General features: G+C 29.5%; 1 protein-coding gene across 17 annotated transcripts in view; it reads right to left on the reverse strand.

Annotated features, from left to right (window-relative positions):
• LOC656174 (ankyrin-2) overlaps positions 1-25,233 on the reverse strand; it is a 133,235-nt gene that overhangs the window by 66,054 nt on the left and 41,948 nt on the right. For 15 of the 17 annotated variants that reach the window (XR_010336337.1, XM_015978438.2, XM_015978437.2 and 12 more), the window contains exons 5-14: positions 20,942-21,097; positions 20,560-20,886; positions 13,611-13,887; positions 13,392-13,552; positions 9,617-9,820; positions 9,269-9,559; positions 9,051-9,206; positions 4,600-4,896; positions 4,358-4,541; positions 490-582 (exon numbers count right to left, since the gene is read on the reverse strand). Coding sequence is in view for 16 of the 17 variants with exons in the window: in XM_015978438.2 (XP_015833924.1) it covers positions 490-582; positions 4,358-4,541; positions 4,600-4,896; positions 9,051-9,206; positions 9,269-9,559; positions 9,617-9,820; positions 13,392-13,552; positions 13,611-13,887; positions 20,560-20,886; positions 20,942-21,097 (2,146 nt within the window). In the remaining variant the exon portion in view is untranslated. The remainder of the gene's footprint in view (positions 1-489; positions 583-4,357; positions 4,542-4,599; positions 4,897-9,050; positions 9,207-9,268; positions 9,560-9,616; positions 9,821-13,391; positions 13,553-13,610; positions 13,888-20,559; positions 20,887-20,941; positions 21,098-25,233) is intronic. The other 2 variants (XM_015978439.2, XM_015978444.2) reach the window with 1 other exon arrangement.

Here is a 25,233-nt window from a genome sequence, read left to right on the forward strand (position 1 = left end):
TATATAAAAACTCAGTAAAAATATGTCTTCCCATTTTAAATTAGAAAGCTAATACCGACTTCCGGTATAACCGGAAGTGCCGCTATGTTGAAAATATTTTCATTCAACATTCAACATCAATTTTCAGATAATTATTATTATCAGAACTTTCAATACATATAATGTGGGCCTAATTAGACAGAACAGCCTGAATAAAGACGTGGCAGGTGGTCTTTCACTACTTAGTACTTTCTCCGTGCTCTTTAAAAGGGAATGAGTAGGATTGGTTTTCAGTTTAATTTAGAACAGAAACTGTCATACACTGTACCTAAATTAAAAAAAACAAATGTAAAAATACGTAATTCTATCAACAAAATAAAAGTACATTTCACAAAAATATGTAGAACATAACAAAAGCAAACAACGCAATGAGACAAACTAGACAATGACAAATCTACAGTTGAGTAATAAGCTAAAAGAAGCTACAAGTGTTAGAGAGAAGAGACTTACGTGTGTAGGTCATGTGTCCCTGGTAGAAGGGTAGATAGACGTGCTGAGCATGCGTTGGTCGACCGTAAGCCACGGGCGGTTCGTCCACTCCGCCTGCATGCAACAACCACCACCACCCTTAGCGCACTCACGCTCTTTTTTATTTTCTCCTATTTTCATATCCCCATATTCACATGACCCTCAATTAATATATACCCACCCGAAAAGAATTACCACAAAATTGCAAAGTTTAGTAGCAAATGATCGTTAATTCTACTTGAGCAAAATAACAAAACGCCAGCATCAAAAGGCAATGCAAAAGAATCATCCAACAATATGTATTTATACATTATATAGCATGTTCCAGCGAGCTAACAAAATATACAGTATGTTTTTTAAATCCAAAATTGGTGTTTTTTGCTTTGTAAAGCAATTTTTTTTTTAATTTTTAATAACTAAAATTTTGGCTATTGCAAAGAAGAAAGTACAATATTATTAGACAGTCACATTTTAAGCCCATCAAAATCATGAAGATAGAAATTAAAGAAGTTTAGCAAAAATTGAATAAGTGGGCTTTATTTTCATATTATAAAGAGAGGATCAATTTAAATAGAATTCATAAATCCAAAATGTTTATTGAAATAACTGTCTTTAAAATTAAGGTGACCAAACGTCCTGATTTAGCCAGGACATATTTAGATTTTCGATATTTTGACCTGTTCTATATTTGTCCTGAGTCTGATATAAACGAACCGAAATGTCCAGATTTTAGGATTCTACTGGATTCTGCCACAAAACCAAATGTAACACAAGCAATAAAAAATTCTCTTATTTATAATCAACTTCTCATACGTGTAGTTCATTAAAAATTTAAATAAAACACTTACCTTTCTTTTCAGCAAAATTTTACAGAAAAGAAAGAGAATCTAATCAGAAAAAAATATGCACTTAAAAAATACATATAACATACAATAAATGTATAGATATTTAGCAAAATTATGTAAATATTAAGTTTTTCAAACTGCTTTTAAAATCATTTTTAATTTTATGACAATATGTATTTTACACTATGTATTTTTGTTATTATTAATGTTCAGATTATGAATTTTTTTAAGTTATCTTATTAAAAATAAATAATTGGTCTTAAAGTCTTAAATACACTCCATGTATTAATCTGCAAAAAATAATGTCCAAAAATTTGTCGATGAACTAACATTAAACATAAAGTATAAAAATACTCCTAAAGAAAATAAAAATGAATAGACACTAATAACAAAAGCAGATAAATATAATTGTGTTGTTATCATAAAGAAATATCAATGTATTAGTAAAGTACAAGAAATAATTAGAAAGATTCAAACCATTTTTTTCTACATTAAATCAATATTCCATAATGCATCTCATTAACCAACGACAAAATTAAACATTTACCTATGAGAAATAATACTCATGAGACCTATTTATGTACCATACATATCATTCTCCTCCTGTATGTTTATTAATCAAATGGTTAACTGTTACACTGAAAAACACAACACAGGGTGTATCAAAAATACGTGTGTTAATTTTAACACATAATAAAACTCATCAAATACAACAAGTTTTCTATACAACATTTTGCAAAATTTTTATTTATAATTTTCACTGTTTTCCTCCCTTCTTTTGTGCAAACGAGCCGGTCAGTGTTTAATAATTAGTTTGTATTCATAGCAACAATTTTCATTATTGTTTTAAATTGTTTAAATTGTCCGTTTCTATCACAGCGAAAATATTTCGACTCTTTTATTTTTGTACCCATAGACGGGTACACGTTTTAGTGTTATCTTTTTTCAAATTTTAAGTAAATTTGCGATGTTTTTATTGACAAATTGTAAATAGAAAAGATGTTTTATTTGTTGAGCTCTGTTACTTGTTAAAATTAAGACACGTATTTTTGATACACCCTGTATTTTACTTTTTAAAAACGAATAAGCTGTCACAAACTCAACAAATCTAACAAAAAAAATTAATTCTATCTAATCGTTTGATGTTTTAAACCTTTTAGAGAGCCTTTTACCTTCAACAATTAAAAAGAAGTCATTTTTTAATAAAATGTTTTGTTAATCAATAATTCACTAGTTTACAAAAAAATTACCAAAGATAGTTTATACTGACTTTGTTTTCTGCTTACTCACTCACTGGTATGTCACACTTGTCTATCCGTCTAGTTTTTTTAATACCACAAGTTCAAAAATGGTTGTTCATCAAGTCGGCAGTGGCATTCAAATTAAATGTGCCGCTTCATCGAAATGACTCTTGTAGTAAGTACTGTCATGTCTGTCAAATCATTGAATTAACTTTTTATTCTATTTTTTGCATTTTTCGGCAAAGTTGTTTCAAGTGAAGGGTTTGTATTTTATATTTCCATGATTTTTGTTGTGTATTCTTTCGTTTTTTAAAATTCAAAGTCTTTTGCATTATTGTGACGAATATCTTTCTTTGACGGCATTCTTAATTTTAATTAAGCGGCACACTACGTTCAAATTTCATAGGTAACTTGGTAAACGACCATTCTAGAACACATTGTATATTCTCTAAAAGTTTTGAAAATTTGTTTCCAGTGTCAAGTTTGGCATACGTTGTTTCTGTGATAAACAAATTGTTTATTCAAACAAACAAACAAATTGTTGTTCAAATGAACGTAGATTAAGCCCAAATATTTTTTGTTTTGTTTGTGGTAAAATTATCGTAATAAAACCTGGGAATATTAAGCGATCAAATAGTAAACGTTGTCATCAAGATTTAGGGCCGGTTTACAGAAGATTTTAATTGCAATTAAATTTTAATCGCGATTAACTTGACATTTGTCAATGCATTTCAAATGGCAACTTAATTCGAATTAGTTTAATTTTGAATTAAATCTTAATTTCGCTTTCTGTAAACCGGCCCTTAAAGTCTTATGAAGAGATGTATTAAGGTTTTTGGGATAAAAATATATTATTTGTTTACTACTAGTATAAATTAAGATAAACCGTACCTGATAGTACAAAAGAAGAAGCAATCTGTAAAATTTTTGAAGTTGCAAAAATTGTTACTTACGAGTATAATAATTGCTGGTTTATAATGATCTGTGATAATAAATATTTAAAAAAACTTAATTTAGTTCTTAATTTTTTTTCGACTTCAGTATCAGACTTGGTGTTAATTATTCTACCCATACACATAGGTTTCATCTATTTGTAAAAAACGTTGCTAATTAGTGTTAAGCAAATTCCCTAGCGAATCAAACTTAGGTCTCACAAATAAAAAATTTTATTTGGTTGATCTTTTTTTTTTATTTAAACGCAAACCACACGCGCGATTTATTATACGATGGTATAATTTTCTAACAAAAAGATCTCTTACCCGTAGCCGATGACAAAATTTAAACCAATAAGTCAACAATTTTAAAATGTAAAAGTGCATTTGAATTAAAATTTAATTGGTCTTAAAAAATTAAAACTTCAATTTTGGATCAAAAATTGCTTTTAAAATATCATTTAATAAGAAGTCCTGTTTATTTATAGATACGCAAAAGCGACGTCACAATAAATTACTTTGTTTTGGCTTTGATAAAAATTTACACGTACAAGACATCTTGAAATATTTTAACATTTAAAGTTCAATAATGCATTTTACCAACTCGCTAGAACACGCTGCATACGAATACGGAAACTTCGCATTAAAATTTCGATAAATATGTGTACGGAGATAATATTTGTTAAAAATGCAAGGTCTCGTTGATAAACTTTTGCAAAACCGAATGAACTAAAACACTGCAACAGTTATTTCCGTTATTTTTTCTCTCAAACTAAATGCCCGAATAGGTATATAATAAACGAAAGCCCATAAAAACAAAACTCGTACAAACCTCCTTCGTCCTCGGAGTCCGACATGAACGTTTCCTGCATGGCTTCGGGCGCCATCACTTTGTATTTCTCTTCAATGTTTACAGTTGTGGTGGTTGTTATATTGGTCTCGGTCACAACTTTGAGTTCCTCGACCACACTGATGTACCCCAACTTATTCGCAATGCCCAACGCGGTTTGTCCATTCTGTGCCAACAAAACCAATCATTCGTTCGGTTTTTCGCACCCCAGTTATATTACATACCTGTGTTATTGCATTCGGATTGGCTTTATTTTTCAGTAAGAGACTAATAACCAAAACGTGGCCTTGTTGAGCGGCTTGATGCAAGGGTGTGTACCCTGCACTAGTGACGGGATTCACTTCAGCACCTTGTTCGATAAGTAATCGCACCATATTTACATGGCCGTGGTGGCAAGCGACATGAAGTGGTGTGTATCCAGCTTTTGTTTGTACATCTTTTTGCGCGCCTGCTCTTAGCAGTAATTGAGCCACGGCCACTCGGTCTTCTTGAGCACACAAGTGTAAAGGGGTGAGGCCATTCTAAAAAAAAACAACCAGAAACGTAAAAAAATTTTCTTGCAAACAGAACGCACAAAAGGAGAAATTGATCAAACTTAGAAGTGTCTACTTTTGTTTATTTTTAGATTATTCGATGGAATAGTCAATACGTATTTGTGACCATAATTTATTAATAAAAAAATCACTGCTGTTGTGAACAAAGTTTGGAAACCAAACACCCAATCAGACTATTGTAGGAGATTGTTGTAAACTTTTTCTGTGTCGCCGCTTTCTGAAATTATAAATAATGTTGTAACAAAAGTAATAAATGAATCAGACAAACCTCCTTATTCACAACATTGCCAAAAGCTCGTTAAAAAAATTGTACGACAAACGACTTTCGAAGGTAAATATATCTTCAGAATTACAACCGACTAATCAGAAATAGATATGATACTTTTTGGAATGCATGTGCAAAAGGTGTACTTTAGTACAAATAAATCTTTATAGCCATACACACGATTTTTTAAACTGATCCAAAATATTTAACTGACTTCGAATCCGAAGTTCGATTTTCTGATTGGAATTGCCTTCAACATGAAAAAGACGTTCTTGTCATTTTTGTGGAAATTTTTTAAAATTTAAAATTGGTCAAATTTTGTGTTTACATCGGTATATCTTCCTTCTGGATAAAGCTAGAATTTTTTTTTTTGCACAAGATTCCTCAATGAATGTGCGTTCTAACGAATAGAACACAAGTTTTAGTTTTGATAAAATAAAGTTGTTCTCCAAATCGAGAAACTAAACTCGGATTCAAATTCAGCAGAAAATTTTGCATAAGAATAACTAACTGTTTAGTAAACGTGTCCGTTTTTAAGGTAAGTGCTCCCCGGCCATAACCCACGAAAATGAATGTACCACACTGATTTGAAGCGAGCGCACGACAGAAAAATCGTTGATATCATAGGCCAGTACCGCAAATTCGTTTTGAGACTTTTACCAGTTAACAATTGACAATTTCAAGTTAAAACAAAAGCAGCTTTATTCCACTACAGGTGCAAAAGTAATTAATTTTCCATTTAACACACAATGTTGGTAGGAAATAATGTACAAAAATTACCGTTATTTTTCACTTGTCAGTTTTTTTTTCTGAATTAAATAAAGCACTTAGAGCATTTTGAAACACTTTCGCATCTTCAGCCTACGTAGAAGAATGTATCCTGTAAATAACTTTCAAAAACGTTACTTACAACGGCTGTAAGACTACGAAGAAAACATTTTGGTGTTTGCTTAGACCGTATAATTATAATCATTTTATTTTTAGAATTCTCAATTTATTCAAACGAACAAATTTCTTTTTTTATAAAAATTAATTTATTAACAAAAGAGCAAAAAGAATAATAATAATTAATTAAAAAAAAAGAAAAACAAAGAGGCAAATTATTGGTTGAATGCAATTTAAAAACATCAGTAATTGAAATAATTTAAAAAATTATATTCCTCAAATTTTGTTAACCGTGTTTCGCTGCTAAACGATGTGAATTTATAATTTATAATAACATTAATGCATTAAACTTAAAAGACGACATTTAAATCTCTATCGCTGGCATAATTCAGACTTTATTTTAAGTAAAAAAGGGTTTTGTTTGGCGAAAAAACCTATGTATACAAACAAGAAAAAGTTATCGACTTTTACAAACTTTTAGAAAATATGATTTTTTTTTCAACAATACCCTAAATCAATGCAACAGTTCTTTTTTCAGTATTAATATAAACAGTGACCAGCAAAATCATGTAATAATGTTTTTAAAACTGAAAATAACATGTGATCATTAATTGGATTAGGCTTTATTACTTTTTCTTCTATGAAAATGCTGATTCTCATAATTAATCAAATCGAAGAGTCAAATAACAAAATTTCGAATGATAATTTTTTTTTCTTTCAGTTTCAGTTTCTCTTTCAGCACTATAGTTTATCAATCACAAAAAAATTCTAATCTAATTTGATTTCATGGTATTTTATTTTGATCGAACTGTTCAAATTTTTTTTAAAAAAAACTCGATTTAAAATTATACACATAATCGACAGTTTTTGTCGAATTGCCGAAAACATAAAGTAAAAACCATAATTAATGGAAATAAATTGATTTTATCACCTACTATTTAACAAGTTAATTTTTCATTTAAATCAAATTTTAGAAGTACCAGCCAGCAGCCCCCTGACAATCATACTTTTTACAAAGAACTTTCGGAATAATAATTTTCAAATCTTCTAGATGTTGTAATCTATTTAAAAGAAAAACGTAAGATTAATTTATTTAATAAACTGAACAAACTGGTATTCAATAGTTTTGTGACAAAGAAATACGTTTGACAAAAAGAAATTAATAGGATTTTTTTTCGAAATAATAATAGTTATTTATTTAATGAGTTTGAGTGTAAATCGGACGCTTTATTTCACGAGTGAATTTTAAACCACGAGTGAAAACGAGTGGTTTATCATCCACGAGGCGAAATAAATGAACCGATTTACACAAAAACGAGTTGAATACAACACTTTATTCTTCGAAATAGAATTTAAGCAAGGCTTAAAATTGCTTTAAATTTGTTAAAAATAATTTGTCGTTTCGTACTGAAAAATGCCAAACAGTTGTCAAAACTTCCTTACACAGGAGAAAAACCGTAAATTTTGACAGTGTCCAAGAATAAAATAATAAAATTGTATAATAATTTTTTGTCATTATTCGAATTTACGTTGTTATGTAATATTTAAGATCTTAGTATTGCCATTTCGACAATTAAAAAAAAATAAAATAAAAATAAAATAAAAAAATACTCAAAAACTAAAAGGTGTTTTTTTAAATTTGGTTGAGAATGATGTATTTAAAGAAATTTACCTGTTCAAGGTTCCAGCATTTTCAAACAAAATATTTTCATTTCTATTAAATTTTAAAAAATAATAATTAAAATTGATCAATTTTTTAATGGATTTTTGCCGCCCACTCTATTTAAGAAGACACACATTGATATTTCAATTTTTGTTAATTACCTATTTTGTTTCATTTTTATTTTCTTAAAACATTTAGTTTTGTTACCAAAAATATTATAACCTGAACTCTTTTCTACAACATTAATTTCCTTTTTTTGTGATGATTGGGTCTACAGACCTTAAAATTTCGACACAGTTAACTTAAACCGCCTTTAACATTTGCAGCAATTAGTTACCAAAACAGAATATACAGGGCTGTTCGCGAAGTTAAGGCGTTCAATTTAACAGGGATTAAGAGGCATTGTTCTTATGTATTTTAGCCTAAAACACCTTAGTAAAATGTTGATAACAAATGTTATGTTGATAACAAACTTCAGTTTTTTGAACTTTTTGAAGTCGGCTCTTACCAAATTTGCGAACTGACAAAAAATCAAAAAGCCACTGGCGTTAAATTACTTAAAAAGTCTTTTAAAAAAGTTGCAGAATAAGGCGAACTAGCAACTTATTTTACCTGTTTTATAATTTAACTAAAATGGAAAATATCGTTTTATACCAGTAGATTTTTTTTTTTAATTTCCTGCAATGAAAAATAAGCGAGATAATAGCTTCGAAAGAAATAAATCATGACGTCACAACCGCCTCTTATCAGTCATCGTCACAAAATCTTCTTATCAATGAACCTTCTCAGTCACTAAAAATTTGACAAATGTTTGAAAATTTTTCACACCTCTTCCTCAAAATAAAAAATTGAAAAATCAATCTTGTCTTGAACTGTGCAAAAACAAAAGGATTGGTAAATTCGTCATTGTCATTTAAAAAATCTAAAAATATTTGATCTTAAAATTAGGCCCACTCCAACTTATAACTTGAGTTAGAGGAGATACCAAAAAACGATCTTCACGAGTGTAATAAGCGTTTTTCAGTACTATCATTAAAGTAAAGTTGTTTTTTTAAGTTGCCAATGCGTTTAAGTTGCTGCAATTTCAAGTATGCCAATAGAATGAGCCACCAAGAAAAATCGCAGAAAACGGAAAAACTCAATAATGTAACAAAGCAATGGATTAAAGAGTCAGTGGACATTTTTTTTTCAAGAAAAAAAATTAAATTTGTACTGCTTTGAACTAATTTAATGACACATTGTACTGATTTTAATGAAATAAATACTAAAAACTTGAAATGCTCTGTAAAAAGACAATTTATTCCTCACCTTGGCTGTATGATTCGGATCAGCTTGGTGTTCCAGCAGTAACGAAGACATGTCCGAATGTCCCTCCTGCGCACTGAGATGCAATGGTGTAAACCCGGCTTTTGACTCGGCATCTGCTTGAGCACCATATTCTAACAAAGTAGTAGCAATATCCATCTAACCAAAAAAAAATAAGTATAAAAAACACTCCAATAAAAAAAAACACCCGAGTCACATACCTGATTTTTCCTCGCCGCAATATGCAAAGGCGTATGCCCGTTCTTAGCCACCGCATGTGGCGAAGCACCTTTATCTAGCAACAACAAAGCGACAGGCTGATGGTCATAATGAGCGGCTACATGTAGAGGTGTAACGCCGTTTTTTCCCTGTGCATCGGCCGGAGCGTCCCTTTGTAATAATAATCTGGCCACATTCAAGTGTCCATACTTAGCTGCTAAATGTAAAGGAGTAAAGCCTTTTTTTGTTGTTGCCGTTAAATCAGCACCATGATCGAGCAAAACCGAGGCGACCTACGTCAAAATCAGTGTTTATTATTGTATGTGTGTGATTAATTAAATTTGCAGTACTTCTTCTTGGCCTTCTTTGGCGGCGATATGCAATGGCGTGTAAAGGTCTTTTGTTGTGGCATGGGGTTGAGCACCGTGTTGCAAGAGTAACATAACAATGTCGACGTTTCCAAGCCGGGAAGCAACGTGCAGAGGAGTTTGTTCTTCTCGAGCTTTAGCGTCTACAGCGGCACCGTTTCGTAAAAGGATTCGAATTATGTCGGTCTACAAAGGGGTTTAATGTACTAGCGCAATAATGGACAAGTCTTCCGATAAATGGGCGACGCTGATGGAAGTTTATTAACTTATTTTACTCCAACAATCAACGAAAAAGTTATTTTCAGCATTCACGAATTTCAGTCAGTCTTAAACTGAGATAAATAAAGATATTCATTTCGAAATAGTAACTACAGTAAAATACATAACATTTTGAAATGTATAATAAAAAGTAAAGCTCCTTATCTTTTCAGACTTCGCAACTTCTGAAGAAAACAAGACAGTTATAAAACTATTAATTTAAGATCACCTAAACATAAAATACTGATTTTATGGCTGAAACTGAAGTTTCATTAAAATAAGTTTTCTATGATAGCATATTGCGAAGACATCAAAGGAACTACCTAGGTGTATAATCTAATAGCAATCATGCTCAAGTTAATACATTGTATACGTTTATAGCCTCTAGCCTTCTTATGGCAGGGAATAATAAAAATAAATCGGATAATAAATACACTTAACAGCAACTCCAGTAGGACTAAGTTGACCAAACGTCCTGACTGAGCTAAGGCAGGTTTAGATTTTTGATGTTTTGTCCTGTTTTACCTTAATGTCCCGATTTTGATACAAACACACACAAAAGTCCTGATTTTAAAATTCTGATAAAAAAACGAAATGTAACTCAAACTGTGAAAACATTCTCGTCGTAAACACTATTAATCCCTTAAAAAACTCATCAAAATAGAACAGTCACGATCAAAAAGAATGATAACCCTATCAACCCAGCCGGATAGCAAAAGTCAGATAAAAATTTTTTAGCTAATAAATTTCAACAAACCATCTAGCTAGTTTATCAACTGTAATATACCGAAAAGATTTGTTTAAAAAATGTCATCCCTTTGGTCGTGACTGTATCTTTACAAAAAAAACAAAAGCATTTAAACAAGTAACCATTTAAAAATTGAAACTAACATAGAAAACATATTTTGTTTACAAAAATACTAAAATTTTATGTCAAAATGTATTCTACTTATTATTAAATTATTAAATAGGAAACAATCAAAACACCAAAAATATTTCGCTTTAAAAAATTAAGGCAAGACAACTCAGAACTTTGTGTTCCAAGTGTACAAACCATATACGGGGTGTAACAGCGAGTTGGTACAGTCCCTTAAATTTAATGTAAAATGTTAAACTATTTAAAAAGTTTGGAAAAAAATTTCGGACCAATTTTCGAATGGTAATAAAAGACGTTCAACAATCATAAAAATGAATACAGATTTTTTTCCTAAGCGATAACAGTAATTGTTCGTTTGTTTCCAATGTTTTCAGATTTAATTTATTGTTGAATCCACGAGTTTGTTAAATGTTTTTTTACATCAAAAAACACTAATTGGTAATTTTTTCAATTGGTGTACCTGTTTAATATGCAAGATCTGCCGTTTCCGACAACTTAGCTGAAAACAAGATGATCAAAAGTTAACTCAAAAATCTAAAAATTATACCTTGTGAATTTAAACAATTTTTTATCATATAAACCTTTTCTTCAGTTTAATTCAGTCTTTTATAGTCTTTTTTAAATAAGCCGTAACTTTTGAATAATCTAAAATTATATTCAACTGTATAAAGTGTTTCAGCTTGGTTTTTTATAAATTATAAAACATACCTTTTTTTTTACATATACATGTTTACATTTTAATACTAATCTTTTAAAGCTAATTTACTTTTATTGGTCGATGTTGAAATATTAATATGATTTTTTTGACAAAAACGCACTCTTTTGAATAACTCATTCTACCAAAAAACCAAAAATTATTAAAAAAATACATTTTGCCAGCTAAAAAATGAAAATGAAAAAAAAAATTGGTACTAATTTTTTTTGGAGAGTAGCAGACGAGCAGTTAGAAAAATGAAAAGGTCTCATCAATGTTGAATAATAACTTATTTTTTGAAATGAAACTAATATTTTTTTATTTTTGTATCTGAAAATCTTTAAAAATGTCTTTCTAAAACCATTGATAGAATTCCTTATTACTAATCAATAATCAATTAAAAAATATATAACTTTAAACATTTACACAAAAGTTCAATTTTCAAACTGATAAATAACTTCAATTTAAAGGCCATTATTGGCCGTTTATTGCAGTAAAATAATTCAATTTTTAATATTTATGGCGGATGTTCAAATTCCCTATTTAGAATTAATAACACTTAAAGTCTTTTTATTTATTAATTATCAACGTTATAGGCATTTGAAACTATGTTTTTAGAAAAACAATTTAAAAAACTATGCTACGAGAAACAAAATCAAAAATTAGTGTTCCCTTTAATTTTGTTAAGTTATCCAACTTTTAACAAACTTTTCCTTTTCTTAAATGCAACGCAATAAACAACTAGTTTTAAGTTTGAACTTTTTTACTCTTTAAATTGGTAAAAACCTTATTTTGTATATTTTTAGTTTTTGTATAACACATTTAAAAAAACTGTTGCGTCAATTTTTTTTTTCAAAAACTAAGTCTATTAGCGAATAGATCAAGACAAAACCATCAGTATTAAAAGCAACGTCCCAAAATGTAATAAAATACAGTATATTTCATTTAAAAAAAAACTAAGTTTATATAAAACTTCATTTCTGAAACACCCTGCATAGTACTTGAAAACAATTTTAAGTGATGTAAGGAATTATATCTATTAATTTTGCATTATTTTTTTTTAATTCTTTTAAAGGTCAGTAATGTACTATTTATGTGCTTACTTAAATGTGAGAAAAAAAGCCCTAAAAAAACCTTTCTCTGTAAAAACTGCTTTAAGGATGAATTAATATTACCTTTCTAGGTAATTCTATTTGTAACTTTATGTTTTTACACCCACAATTTAATAATCTCTGATAAGCAAAAAATAGGATGTCCTATTTATTTCTTAAGTTATTAACATAAATTTAATTTTATTACGTTCTTAATATTCGCAACAACTTAACAATTAGTACAGTTTTAAGTTTGAACATTACTCTTTAAAGTGCTAAAAACCTAATTTCTCTAGTACTTCTAGTTTTTGAGAAAATACGTTTTCCAAAAAACTCACTTTTCGTCAAAAAAATAAATTATCGCAAAATTAAGCAAGCTCGACTAATAAAGTCAAGTTCAAGTCAAAAACATAAGTACTAAAAGATACGTTCAGAAATGCAATAAAATATGTTTGTATTATAATTATAACTCATTTCTGAAGCACCTTTTGAGTACAATTTTACAATTTAAAGAACGATAATGTACTACCAAGTCGCTGAAACTCCCTCCCTGTATTTACAAAAGTACTAGTCAGTGTACACATTATTGTTCTTCTGTTGTCAGATAAATCAAAACAACTTTCCCAACAGTCATCATTTTTAATACAATAAAAACATATCACGATGCATTTATTCTTGTTCTTGCACGTTTGACAAGGCGAGAACTGTGATGATATCAAACAATTCTCGGAATTTAATCCGAAGCCCCGTGTTAAATAAACTAGCATTGTTATGTAATAATTTCCATCAAGGTCGCATTCTTGTGGAAGACCCTTTGAAATATATTAATTTCCATACCTGATTAGCTCTCGCCGCCAAATGCAGTGGAGTTTCGCCCCGCACCGTCGGAATGTCTGGACTAGCATCGTGTTGAAGCAAATAAATAACGATATTCATGCAACCCATGAAACTGGCGACGTGAAGCGGTGTCAGACCGCTTTCCGTCGTCGCACCTATACCTAATAATCGAACGGTTCTCTTGCAATTTTCACGCAAACCTATTAGTAAATAACGTACTTGCACCGTGTTTGAGTAGAAGCTCGACCATCTTGATCCTGTTTTTCTTGCAGGCGATGTGCAAGGGAGTGAAACCGTTTAAGGCTCGAGCATTGGGGTCAGCACCACGGTCTAGGAGCAATTTAGCGACCCGGACGTGGCCACAATGGGCAGCTACATGAAGGGCTGTTAGGTAATCTACTGTGACTTCATCGACAGGAGCACCGTGGTAGAGGAGGATACGAGCTGCGTCCACGTGTTCGCCCTGAGCTGCCATGTGAAGCGGGGCTAAACCATTCTAAACAGGAAAATGATCGAGGAGTTGATAAAAATAAGCATAAAAATAACAATAAAAGAATTTTCCAATGTTTTTCAGCACACAAAGGCTGTGGTCATCAACATTTATTGTATAAATTTACTTGTTAAATACAGGCTGTCTCAACTAAAATTTGCACCTCCAAGAATGGAGGAAATACTGAAGCAGGTAAATAGTTTAAAGAGTGATACATCATTTTAACGCTGCTTTCATTGGGTGATATTCATAAAAAATAAAACATATTTTTTTAAGTATATGCTTACATCTACTTATGTCGATTTCATAAAATAGAGCATGTACTTATGAAATCACTAGTCTGCTATTCGTTAGACTTATGTTTCTGCAGAAAAGCCAATTTACTAAAAAACGATATCTTTGCCGGACTAAGAACTCCAAGAAACTTTAAAGCTAGGCGAGAAAATCCGGCCGATCATGATTTCAGTTTCGGCAGAAAGTGTGCAATGGTTAATGCAACATTTGCTGATGACGAAAGAAAATGATAGTGATCTGGTGGCATCATTTATTATTTCAATTTTTTTTTATTAAAATTGATACAGCAATTTTTGTATTACGCTAATAGGCTGAAAACTGTCGGCTGTAAGTAACAGAGTTTAGTAGATTAGAAATTTTCTAGATGATTTTTCGTAAATTTCAGTGGGTTTTGGCTGTCTCAGGGCTCAACATAACCACACGAATAAGTTTGGGAGACATTTTTATGAACTATGATGTCCAAAACAAAACTAGAAATTCCGAATTCTACCAGACAGGGAAAACTCGAGTAAATAGCTGGAGTTACAGATTCGTCTGCAGATACAAACATTAAAAAAAAACATATTACTCAAACCATTTATCAGTCTCAGATAACACTCTCTAGAAACTCTAGATGTTTTAATTCCTTAAACGATTCTACTCGTACATAGAATTTTGTTAATTCCGGACTATTCCGGGCAATTACAGGCTTATAAAAAGTAGAGTTCCTTTATTGGGAGAGTTGGGACATTGAACGTCAAACCGAGCCAATTTTGTATTATGTGGATAAGGTATACAGGGTGTTTCAAGTTTTAGTGCTAGTGAAAAAATAATTACTTCTTGTTGCCTAAAACAAAAAACTTATACCGCAAACGATAGTTTCCAAGACGCTTCAATTTTATTAAAATTTTTGTTAGTAATATATTCCAATATAGAAACTCTACTAGATGCTAAAGTTCTTATATTGGGAATAAATAAAGGAACTCTAGTAGACACTTTTTAGCTGTTCTCGGTAAAAAGCGACGTTGGTCTTTTTATAGTTTTGGAACAGCTAATATATGATGTAAGTATGTGCCTACAAGAATAACCAACTCTTCAAATGGATTCAAGTATTTACTTTTAAGCTGAATTGATACTTTTAAATAAATGCTAATTCGACGCCTCTTACTATTTAATTTGGGGGGAAAGCTTTGTTACTTTAAAAACTAGAAACACTAGCGCTTATATTAGCTGTTTCAAAACTATAAAAACGCCAACGTCGCAATTTCTCTCAAATTATAAATTATTCACGCACTTCAAAAAAAAATAGCCGATGTAATTTATGGTTTCAATGAGAGATAACTATTTTACAATTTTATCAATCTTATTTAAAAAAATAATTTGGTAAAATGCGACGTTTAATAATTTAACATTTAATTTATACCAAAAAACGTTGAAAATTTGAACGAGACGGTTCTAGACTGACAATTTTTAAAATATCAATAATCATAAAACAATTTTGTGATTTTCACCAAGAAATCTATCAAAATTATAAAAAAGTACTTAGTTGTACCGGGTTCGTCAAGTTTTACACTCAGGCACTTTACACCTCTGAGAAGAGAGAAAAAAAAGATGAAATAAATATATTCCACTGCACTGATATCCAATTTCGCTATGGGGAAAAAACTTATTTTCTATTAATTTATTTGTTCAATAAAAAAGTAAAAAACCATTTGACCAAAAAATCACATTGGCTGTTTTTTACATCAATGGATCGGAAATGCGAAATAAAATTATTCTGGAAAAATTTGACTTGAAAAAAAATCGTTTGAATTTGATTAAAAGCCATTTTGATTATTCATCGGGAATTTCAGTCTAATTTATGAGGGACAAGATTGAGTAAATCTCCGCTACAAAAGGACCCACTACCTACCCCAATAACAGTAATGACTGCAGAAATTTTACAACTAGCGGCAAGGTCCCATCAGGCGGTTTTAAAGCCAGTACCGGAAAAAGCACACTAACATGTTAGAAATGTTTTTATTAAAAAAATACATCAGATGTTCAAATTGATGACTATTTTGGTCTAAGCACAAACGAATTCTTCGTTTACAATTCGCATGAACCCTTGCCGCAAGATTTAAAGATTAACATTCCATTTGCAATAAACAGATAATATAAATGGGAATCCGGGCCCGAAAAATTCTTACCAGCTGCCTCAACCTTTAGACTCAACAATGATCGCGTACCAATTTTACGACAAATGCAATAAATTTTTGAAAACCACCATCCTGATAGAAACCTTTTGTGGAAATGATTTACAATTCTACCAAAATTCATGGGAAAAAAGCTGTTCCAATATCAAAACGCAAATTAAAAATCAACGACATATTTTTTTGAAAATTTAATTAGACACTTTGATGCACTACTTCAAAATATACCTATAGACAAAAAATCGTTGACATTAGACTATAGTTAACTAAGCGAAAGTAAAAAAACACACCATAAAAGTAAACATTTATGAAATAAACATTTTAAAAATTGGTCAAAACGTTCTTCTATACAATAAAATCATATACAATTTTTTTTAGAATTTCAGATACATAATAAAGGGGTATAAAGTACCTGAGTGTAAAACTTGACGAACCCGGTATATACAATAAAAACAGCTTGAAAATGATGTGTAACTTTAGGTGCCAGAGAGATGCAGAAATAACTTTGAAACTAACATAAAATTTGGATTCCCTGTATTATGACTACAATACGCGTATTTTATTAAAGTTTGAATGAAGTTCCTATAATTGTGAAAAACTGACGGAAATGCGTAATGGTCCTGACTCTATTATTAAAAACTGCAACGGAAGCACTGCAACCGGAAGTTCACTAGATTTTATCTGATTTTCGTAATTATCATCTGAAACGGAATAATTTGAACAGAAATGTTCACAGCTTCAAAACTTTGATTTGATAAATTTTGTTTAAAAAATACAGAATTTTTGCGTTAAAACCTATCCTTCGTTCAAACCGAATATCGTCTTCACTTGAATTTCACGTGATCTGATTTAGAAGAAAATAAACATAATTAGTTAATTACCTACACAAGTATCCATAAGACAGTTTGGCAATTATTTTTGTTAGCAGTTGCTTATAATATTAGTACTAGTTCTTTTTTTGTATTTATAATATCTACCTGCTTCCAAGATACTCATATGTATCCATTTCAAAAATTTATAATTTAATCAGTGTTAAATATTTTGAAATACATAGTATTTGGGCATTAGAAAGAAAAAACTTATTAGCTGTTTCAAAACTATGTAAACGCCAGTGTCGTATTTTACCAAAATATTTTTTTTAATACTCGCAGGGTTGATAAAAATGAAAAATAGTTATTAAGCTCTCATTGAAACTATAAATTACATTGCCAATTATTTTTTTTTAAAGTGCATAAATAATTTACAACAACCAATTTTGAGAGACAATGTGACGCTGCGTTTACTAGTTTTTAAACAGCTAATAGAAACCCTAATTATTGTCATTTTACTGCAGACTGATCACGTGATCAGTGATCACCTTCTGTTCTGAGCTGTATTGTTGTAAGATTTATAACTTTACCATACCGGGTGCTCAAAAATCGGCGCACCAACTCAATGATATGTGGTAGAGAATTGCTTACATATAAAGGTGAAAATAGTAAAAAAATTCTTTGTATTAAAATTATTGATAAATAATGAATTTTCAACAAATAAAATGTGGCAACGTTGTCTAACAGTCGTGATCTCAACATAATTTGATCAACAATAGAAGTAAATTATTTTGAACTGGTTTCCTAGGAAATAATTTCCAGTGTTAGCACATCTACTAATTGTGATTTTTTTGATGAATTTTATTTTTTTTAATTTAAAAAACTGCTAAAGTCTGATAGTAAATTTAAAAATAATTATTCATCGTTTTATTAGGGAACGATTACTTGGTGTGAAACATAAAAACATTAAAGAATAATAAAAACTGGAGAAGTTAACAAAATAAGTTTATAGCTACAGATTTTTTAAAATACGACTCTAGGAATTTTTTCAAGATTTTTCCCGTAATCTACACTTGCTTCTCAACAACGTACCACTGAGTTGGTGCGCCAGTTTTTGAGCGCCCTGTATAATTAACATGTTTTAACTGTTAACAACAAAAAATATGTCATACAAGATGTTTCAAAAAAACAGCATCCATCCCTCTAAATGCACATACAATTAATTTTAAACATACTTATTAGAAAATTTTTAGAAAAGTTTTTTTTTAATAAAAAGCATAACGTAAAAAACTCGTATATTTATTTTAAGTAACATAATTCAAAATTTTGTGTACAGCAAAAACATTTGAACACATTAACAGTATTATAAATTAAAGCAAAAAGTATTTTTAATAGAAAATGTTTAGTTTAATAAAATGTGTGGTAATAAATCTAGTTGTTATCATCTGTACCCCCAAAATTATTCATTAAAGGACAGTATAAGACACTAGAATAATTTTATTGAGAAATTCTCGAAAAATATCTATTTCAAGTGGCTGTAAAAAGTATAAAAAACTAAAAAATTCGAAGTTGCGCTTTAGATAAAATTAAAATCAGTAAATCAACAGAACGCATTTATGATGAAGTCTTAACATTTTTCGCCAATTAAAAAAATACGTTACAGGTTTTCTAACGTTTGATTTATTTATTTGAAACTAAAAGTACCGAAATCTTTTTTTTTAATTTCCTTTCTTGATAACTGTTTCAATTCCCCAGTAAAGTTGTACTTTAAACTTTTTATATTCTTATATTGAATTGTATTCCACAACTAATTTCTTTAAATCGTATCGTGAAACACAATTTAAGTACAAAGTGTAGTTCTATGAAAGCAATTAATTACATACTAGAACTGATGAGATTTAGTTATGTCAAGATGGCATCCGATAAATTTTATCTGGTGACTCTTTTCTTCCAAAAGTCGAATAAACAATAAACTATTTGTAATAAATTACAGTGAAATCATCAACAGTGTTAAAAGTTAAAAAAGATACTCTGTCACAAAATGGGTTTTAATGAAGTATTTTATACGCACATGCATATTTAATAATTTTCAAAAAACGAGAAAATTACCATCTTGGTCAACCTGTAATTATAAAATATTCTAGCTTGTAAATGCAACCTACAATTAAGTAACTTAAGTAAATTGTTTCACCAAATTTTTGTTGATTATGCTAATAACCAATAAGTTATGAATACGATATTTTTCGTAGTAACAGTACAAAAAGTGTAACATTTGTGTGCTGCGACGTAATTTGTTAAGAAATATAAGACAAAAAATAGTAATTAAAACAATTAAATTGGCCACAACCGCAAATGAAAAAACGTAAAAGTGTCTTAGAAAAAATAAAAGAATTTCGTAATTATTGTAAAAAATGTCAAAAGCAACAACCTAATAAAAATCAATAATTATTTAATTTTTTTGACACACCCACAATGTAATTGTTAATAATTAATATAATATAGGTACTTGTCTTTAAACAGTTGGTATTTATAATGAACTAATAATTATTATTTGAAGTATCAATGTAACAAGTTATTTACCCATATTACCGTATACACATTTATTTTTGCTGTTTTGCTATTTTTTCTGAAAAAATCAAGGAAAAATCAGACTTAATTACAACGGAACAGTCACTCACACTGACAATTTTTTCTTCTTTCTTCGTTCTTATAGATCGATTTTTGTTGTTCAATTAACAAACTTGAATAAAAATCATTTTAAGAACCTTTGTTTTAACTAAGTTGATCAAGTTTTTCACAAGCAATTTCATTAAAGTTTTGTTGAGCAAATTTATTGTTTAAACAACTTAAATCGACCCGTGAGGATTAACGCCCTAATAGATAACAATTTTTCGATTAAATTACAAATTTATTATTAATAAAAAATAATAATAATTCCTTTTCGGTTCAATTTAAAGAACATTAAAAACAAACCATTTTCTCGGTCAGTAAACATAAAAAATGAATTGGTAAAATAAGTAATGACTTATTTTCATTCAGAAAAGGTGTATCTGGGACTTTAAACTTTGATAAAACGCCGTTGAGAAACTGGTTGAAAAAAAAAATTTTTTAATTACCTAGGTAATTCACTCTCTAAGCTCTATTAAAAGAATATTCAAATATTTATTCCCAAACACAGCATTTATGCAGGTTTTTAAATATTAAACGAGTACCTTAGAATTAATTAACACTTCAAAACATTGGGGAGCCTCCGCTCAACAAAATTTTTTAAACGAAATTTAATTTACTTTTTAACCATTATTTGGAAAATTCCCAAGCTATTTTTCCCTAATGTCTAGGTACTTTAAAAATTATCTTCCGCCGCAGACTTGCAATAATAATTTTAACTCCCTTTGTGGACTTACCTTCGTTTTCGCATGCATCGGGGCCCCATTTTCCAGCAACATGTCCACAACTTGATCATGTCCGGACCGTGCAGCGCAATGTAAAGGTGTAAGTCCATCTCTCGTCTTCGCCTGAATATCTGCACCTTTAGCCACTAGTAACGTAACCATATTATTTTTGCCCCACTTGCTAGCCACATGTAATGGTGTAATATTATGTTTCGCTGCATAATTAACATCAGCCCCCTTATCATACAACAATGATGCCACTTTATCGTTGCCATAATGAGCAGCTATATGCAACGGTGTGAAGCCGCTTTTGGACGTTACGTCTGGATTATGTTCATTCTGAAATGTTTATGCATATGAGATTTCGTTACAGTGAGGTGTAATTAATCATTACTTGTAATAATAAAGCTGCCGCTTTAACGTCGTCTTTCTTTGCGGCTATATGCAGAGCTGGGAGTCTTACTTTTCCTCTTGTGTCGTTCTCGAGTAAAACGGCAACGACTTTGTCATGGCCTTGTTGCATTGCTACAGCAAGCGGTGTAAAACCGTCCTGAAAATTAACAAGTGATTAGTAAAACAACAAAACGCAAGCTGGATTAAATCTTGGTCGCAATATAACGCCCACGAAACGTCTTTGATTTCCAGTTACTCAACATTTGTGTTTACTACGCTGCTATAAATAATTTAAATGTAGATGCTTCTGGTAATCGTTTAAAAATATCGTATTGCTTATTATTATTGTGGTGTTTTGTTATCGCTGTCTCTTAAACATCGCAAACAGTCGTAAATTTCGGTGGCAGTAAACGGGAAAATTTGGGAAAATGCAACTATAAAAAAGTAAAAATATGTAATGTTCTGACTTCTTCAAGTCATGATATAATAAATGCACACTAAAAATTATTATGTATTTAGTAATTACCACGACTGAATACAATACATATGAAGGTAATTTTGCACTGGAAAGATATTTTACGAGCATAAGTAATCCAAGGTAACGTTACTTCCCAGCCAATTGAATTGCAGGATGCGTTTTATGCGATACATAAAAAATATTGGCTAATAAAAAATATATTTCGCTCTTCTGAAATGTAAGCACAAGATGACAGTTTTTTCATACTAAGTATTCGATCATAACTGCCTTATTTATTTACGAGTATTTTTATTTAATTATACAGGGTGTCTCAAAATTTGCAAATTCCGAGTTCAGTGCATTGTAGAAAATCGCCTTACAAGTTCAAACACAGAGAAAAATAAGATTTGGAGTTTCCCTACAGATACGTTGAATTGAAGATCACTTTTTCAACTGTGTTTTCTTTAAATGTAGGCTAAAAGTTTCATTGTTTATTCTGATTTATGGTGAAGATGATTGTGGGAAATAATTATGTAAAACAATTCAACAAAAAAATAGCTTTATTTTAAAGTAAAAAAATCTTAAATTTTGCCGTTTCATTTTTTAGGAAAAACTACAAATACTTACGATTTTTTTTACTCCAAAATGAAGATAATTTTTCAATTGTTTTACATTACTATTTTCCACAATAATGTACATCATAAATAACAATAAACACTAAAATTTTTAGCTAGCACTTGAAGAAATCGCTGTTCAAAGTGTACCTTCAAACCAATGTACCTTTAGCCACTTAAGTGACTGTCCACAACGCTCTGAATTTGGAATTCGCCAATTTTGAGACACCCTGTACACTTGGTTCAAAGTTCATCAAATGAATTCCCAAATAGACAAAAAATTATTTTTTTTTTATGTAAACATCACTGACATTTACTAATGTGTGATCTGAACATAGTGACAATGCCTCCAAATTTTCATGAAAGTTAAAATTTGAATCTAAACGTGAATTAATACAATCCCTGTTTACATTTTCAGAACAATAAACAGATCAATAATTGATTATACAGTTATACATTGATATTTTAGCATTAAATTAAATACCTAATATTTGCTGTTTCAAATTAAAATATTAATAATTATTAGTTCACTTCACCCGAGTGTTTACGGATTATCAAATTATTAAACAAATAAAATATTGCACAAGATCTGAAAATTCGAATTTATGAACATTTAATTGCACAAATTTTAATCACTCTATGTTTAAATTTACCTTTGACAATGCAAAACAAATTTTAACTTAATTAGATAAAATTTTAGCTTACTTTGAGTTAATTATTCCTAAATAAAATATCGAAATAAACAAATTTTTATCTCCTTGGCGGATCTTTTGATGAGGAATAAAGCTATAACTTCGATATCAAAACAGAATTTACTCTTTCTTTCAATTCCATTTGAGCAGTAAATTGACAAAATTATAAAAGATTCCTACAGAATAATTCAGAACTGGATCCAGGATAAGGTGAATGTGGAACACTTGTCTCAGTTAATCAGTTAAAATAGGCGCCAAATGATAAAGGATAGTATTAATAAAATGATACAAATTTAAACAACATTCAAGAATCAGTAACATAATGTTATAAGTATATTTCAATTTATTTTCAAAATGCATACTGCAAAAAATACAGTGATATTTTAGCATTTAATTAAATAATATTTGTTTCGAATTAAAATTTTAACGATTACTACATAAAACTTGTCCACTTCATACGAGTATTTACGGGTTATCAGATTATTAAACTAATAAAAACTAAAACAAGAGATGTTTCCAGATTTCTGTGCGAAAAACTATTGCACAAATATCTGAAATTGCGAATTTATAAACATTTAATTGCAAACATATTTTAAAAACTTTATTGTAACTTAATTGGATAAAATTTTAGCTTTCGGTTGATTATTTCTAAATAAAATATCAAAATAAAAACTTAGCAAATTTTTATCTCCTTGGCGGATCTTTTGATTATGACTAAAGCTAAAACTTTGATATCAACACAGAATTTACTCTTTCTTTCAATTCCCTTTGAGCAGTAATTTAATAAAATTATAAAAGGTTCCTACAGAATAATCCAGAACTGGATCCAGGGTAGGGTAAATGTGGAACACTTACCTCAGATGATTAGTTAAAAAAGTGCCAAATGATAAAGGATAATATTAATAAAATTATACAAAGTATTAATAAAATTATACAACAAACTTCAAGAATCAGTAACATGATGTTATAAACATATTTCAATTTATACAATAGGGTAAATCTACTAAGTATATTTTTATTAATATCTCAAAAATAAAAATTCTGCGTTTGCTACGAAACACTTTGTGTTTTTGTCTATGCACGTGAATTTTTTCAGAAATTTACTATTTTTATTATTTTAACTCCTATAGTTAAAATTGATATTAATTAATTAATTATTAATTAACTGCAAAAACAATGTTATTTCTTGTATCATTTGAGCAATACTTAGATGTTGTTTTATGATAAAAATCCGTCAAAAAAATGTCTCTAGCCCCAAAGATAATTAATTAAGTAAAAAATGAAAATTCAAATCAACGTAATTTCGGTGCTAACAAAATTTTTAATTAAATAAATTTTAAAATAAAAATAAATTCATTTAAATAAATTTTAAATAAATTTTTGCTCGGAAACATTTTCAGCATCGTTTTTTTTAGACTAACTAGTAAATCATAAAATTTCAATTAATTAATAATATCATACTTTTGATTTTACTGATATTAATCTTCTTAACAAATTAATTTTAATTATAATGAAGGATATAGCAAAATTGTGAAAAATTCACATGCATAGAGAAAAATATTAAATAATATAAAGAGTGAAATATACTTCTAGCAGACTCACCCTGTATGTAAAAAAATGTAATGCAGCAGCGCTTAAAAAAACAAAAAAAAATTGACCGAAAAGTATGTGTAAAAGACAAAAAGTCGGCTAATTTTTTAAAAATCTAGTGGTAGAAAGGTGGAAAACGCCAAAAAAGCTAATTTAATTATACAGCACATTCAATGAAGTCATTTTTTAATCAGATTAAAGAAGGAGAAGTAACAAAAATTTTAATATTTTTATTACCCTACTAATTTGTGGAATCATTTTATAAAAAAATTTCTACCTCAAATGAAAGAAATTATGGCTAGATCCGACCCTGCCATTGTTATTAAACAAGAAAGCAATATATTTTAAAGCAAGCTGTAACTTTTGAAAGTCACTGATTCAACCAATAATAACCGAAGCAAGTTATATTTACACTTAAAAATCAATAAATTTTAATACTTTTATGCAAACTGCTCTATTTACACAACAAAAATAACAAATCTGGGAAAGAATGCAAATGCAGTAGTTTACGGTAAAATTATCACAATTAACTTCTACATCTTATATCTACGTATAAAAAAAATGAAAATGGACAATAATTTTTAATCAGCCAAAATTAACTTTGCTTCTTGTTACATTTTATTAAATTTCCACTCCAATTAACGCAAGAAAAACACTTTTCCACTTAAATGATTTCATATTTATCATTTTGTTATTACTTATTATTAGTATTACACAAAGAGCAGAGTATCGATCGAAGCTTAGGTACACCAAAAATCATCAAAAAGCAACGAACATTTTGTCTGCAATAAACTTTGAATAAATTTTTTTTACAACTCGTAAAGTAATGGATTATTCTTATCAACAAACATAACACAGAATTAATATCTATGAAAAGAATCTCACTTTTTATTCTTAATAATTTGTGTATGTTTGTACAAAATTGAAGTAAGTAACCGTG

Source organism: Tribolium castaneum, chromosome 1 (genome assembly GCF_031307605.1).
Source record: "Tribolium castaneum strain GA2 chromosome 1, icTriCast1.1, whole genome shotgun sequence".
NCBI classification, from domain to species: domain Eukaryota; kingdom Metazoa; phylum Arthropoda; class Insecta; order Coleoptera; family Tenebrionidae; genus Tribolium; species Tribolium castaneum.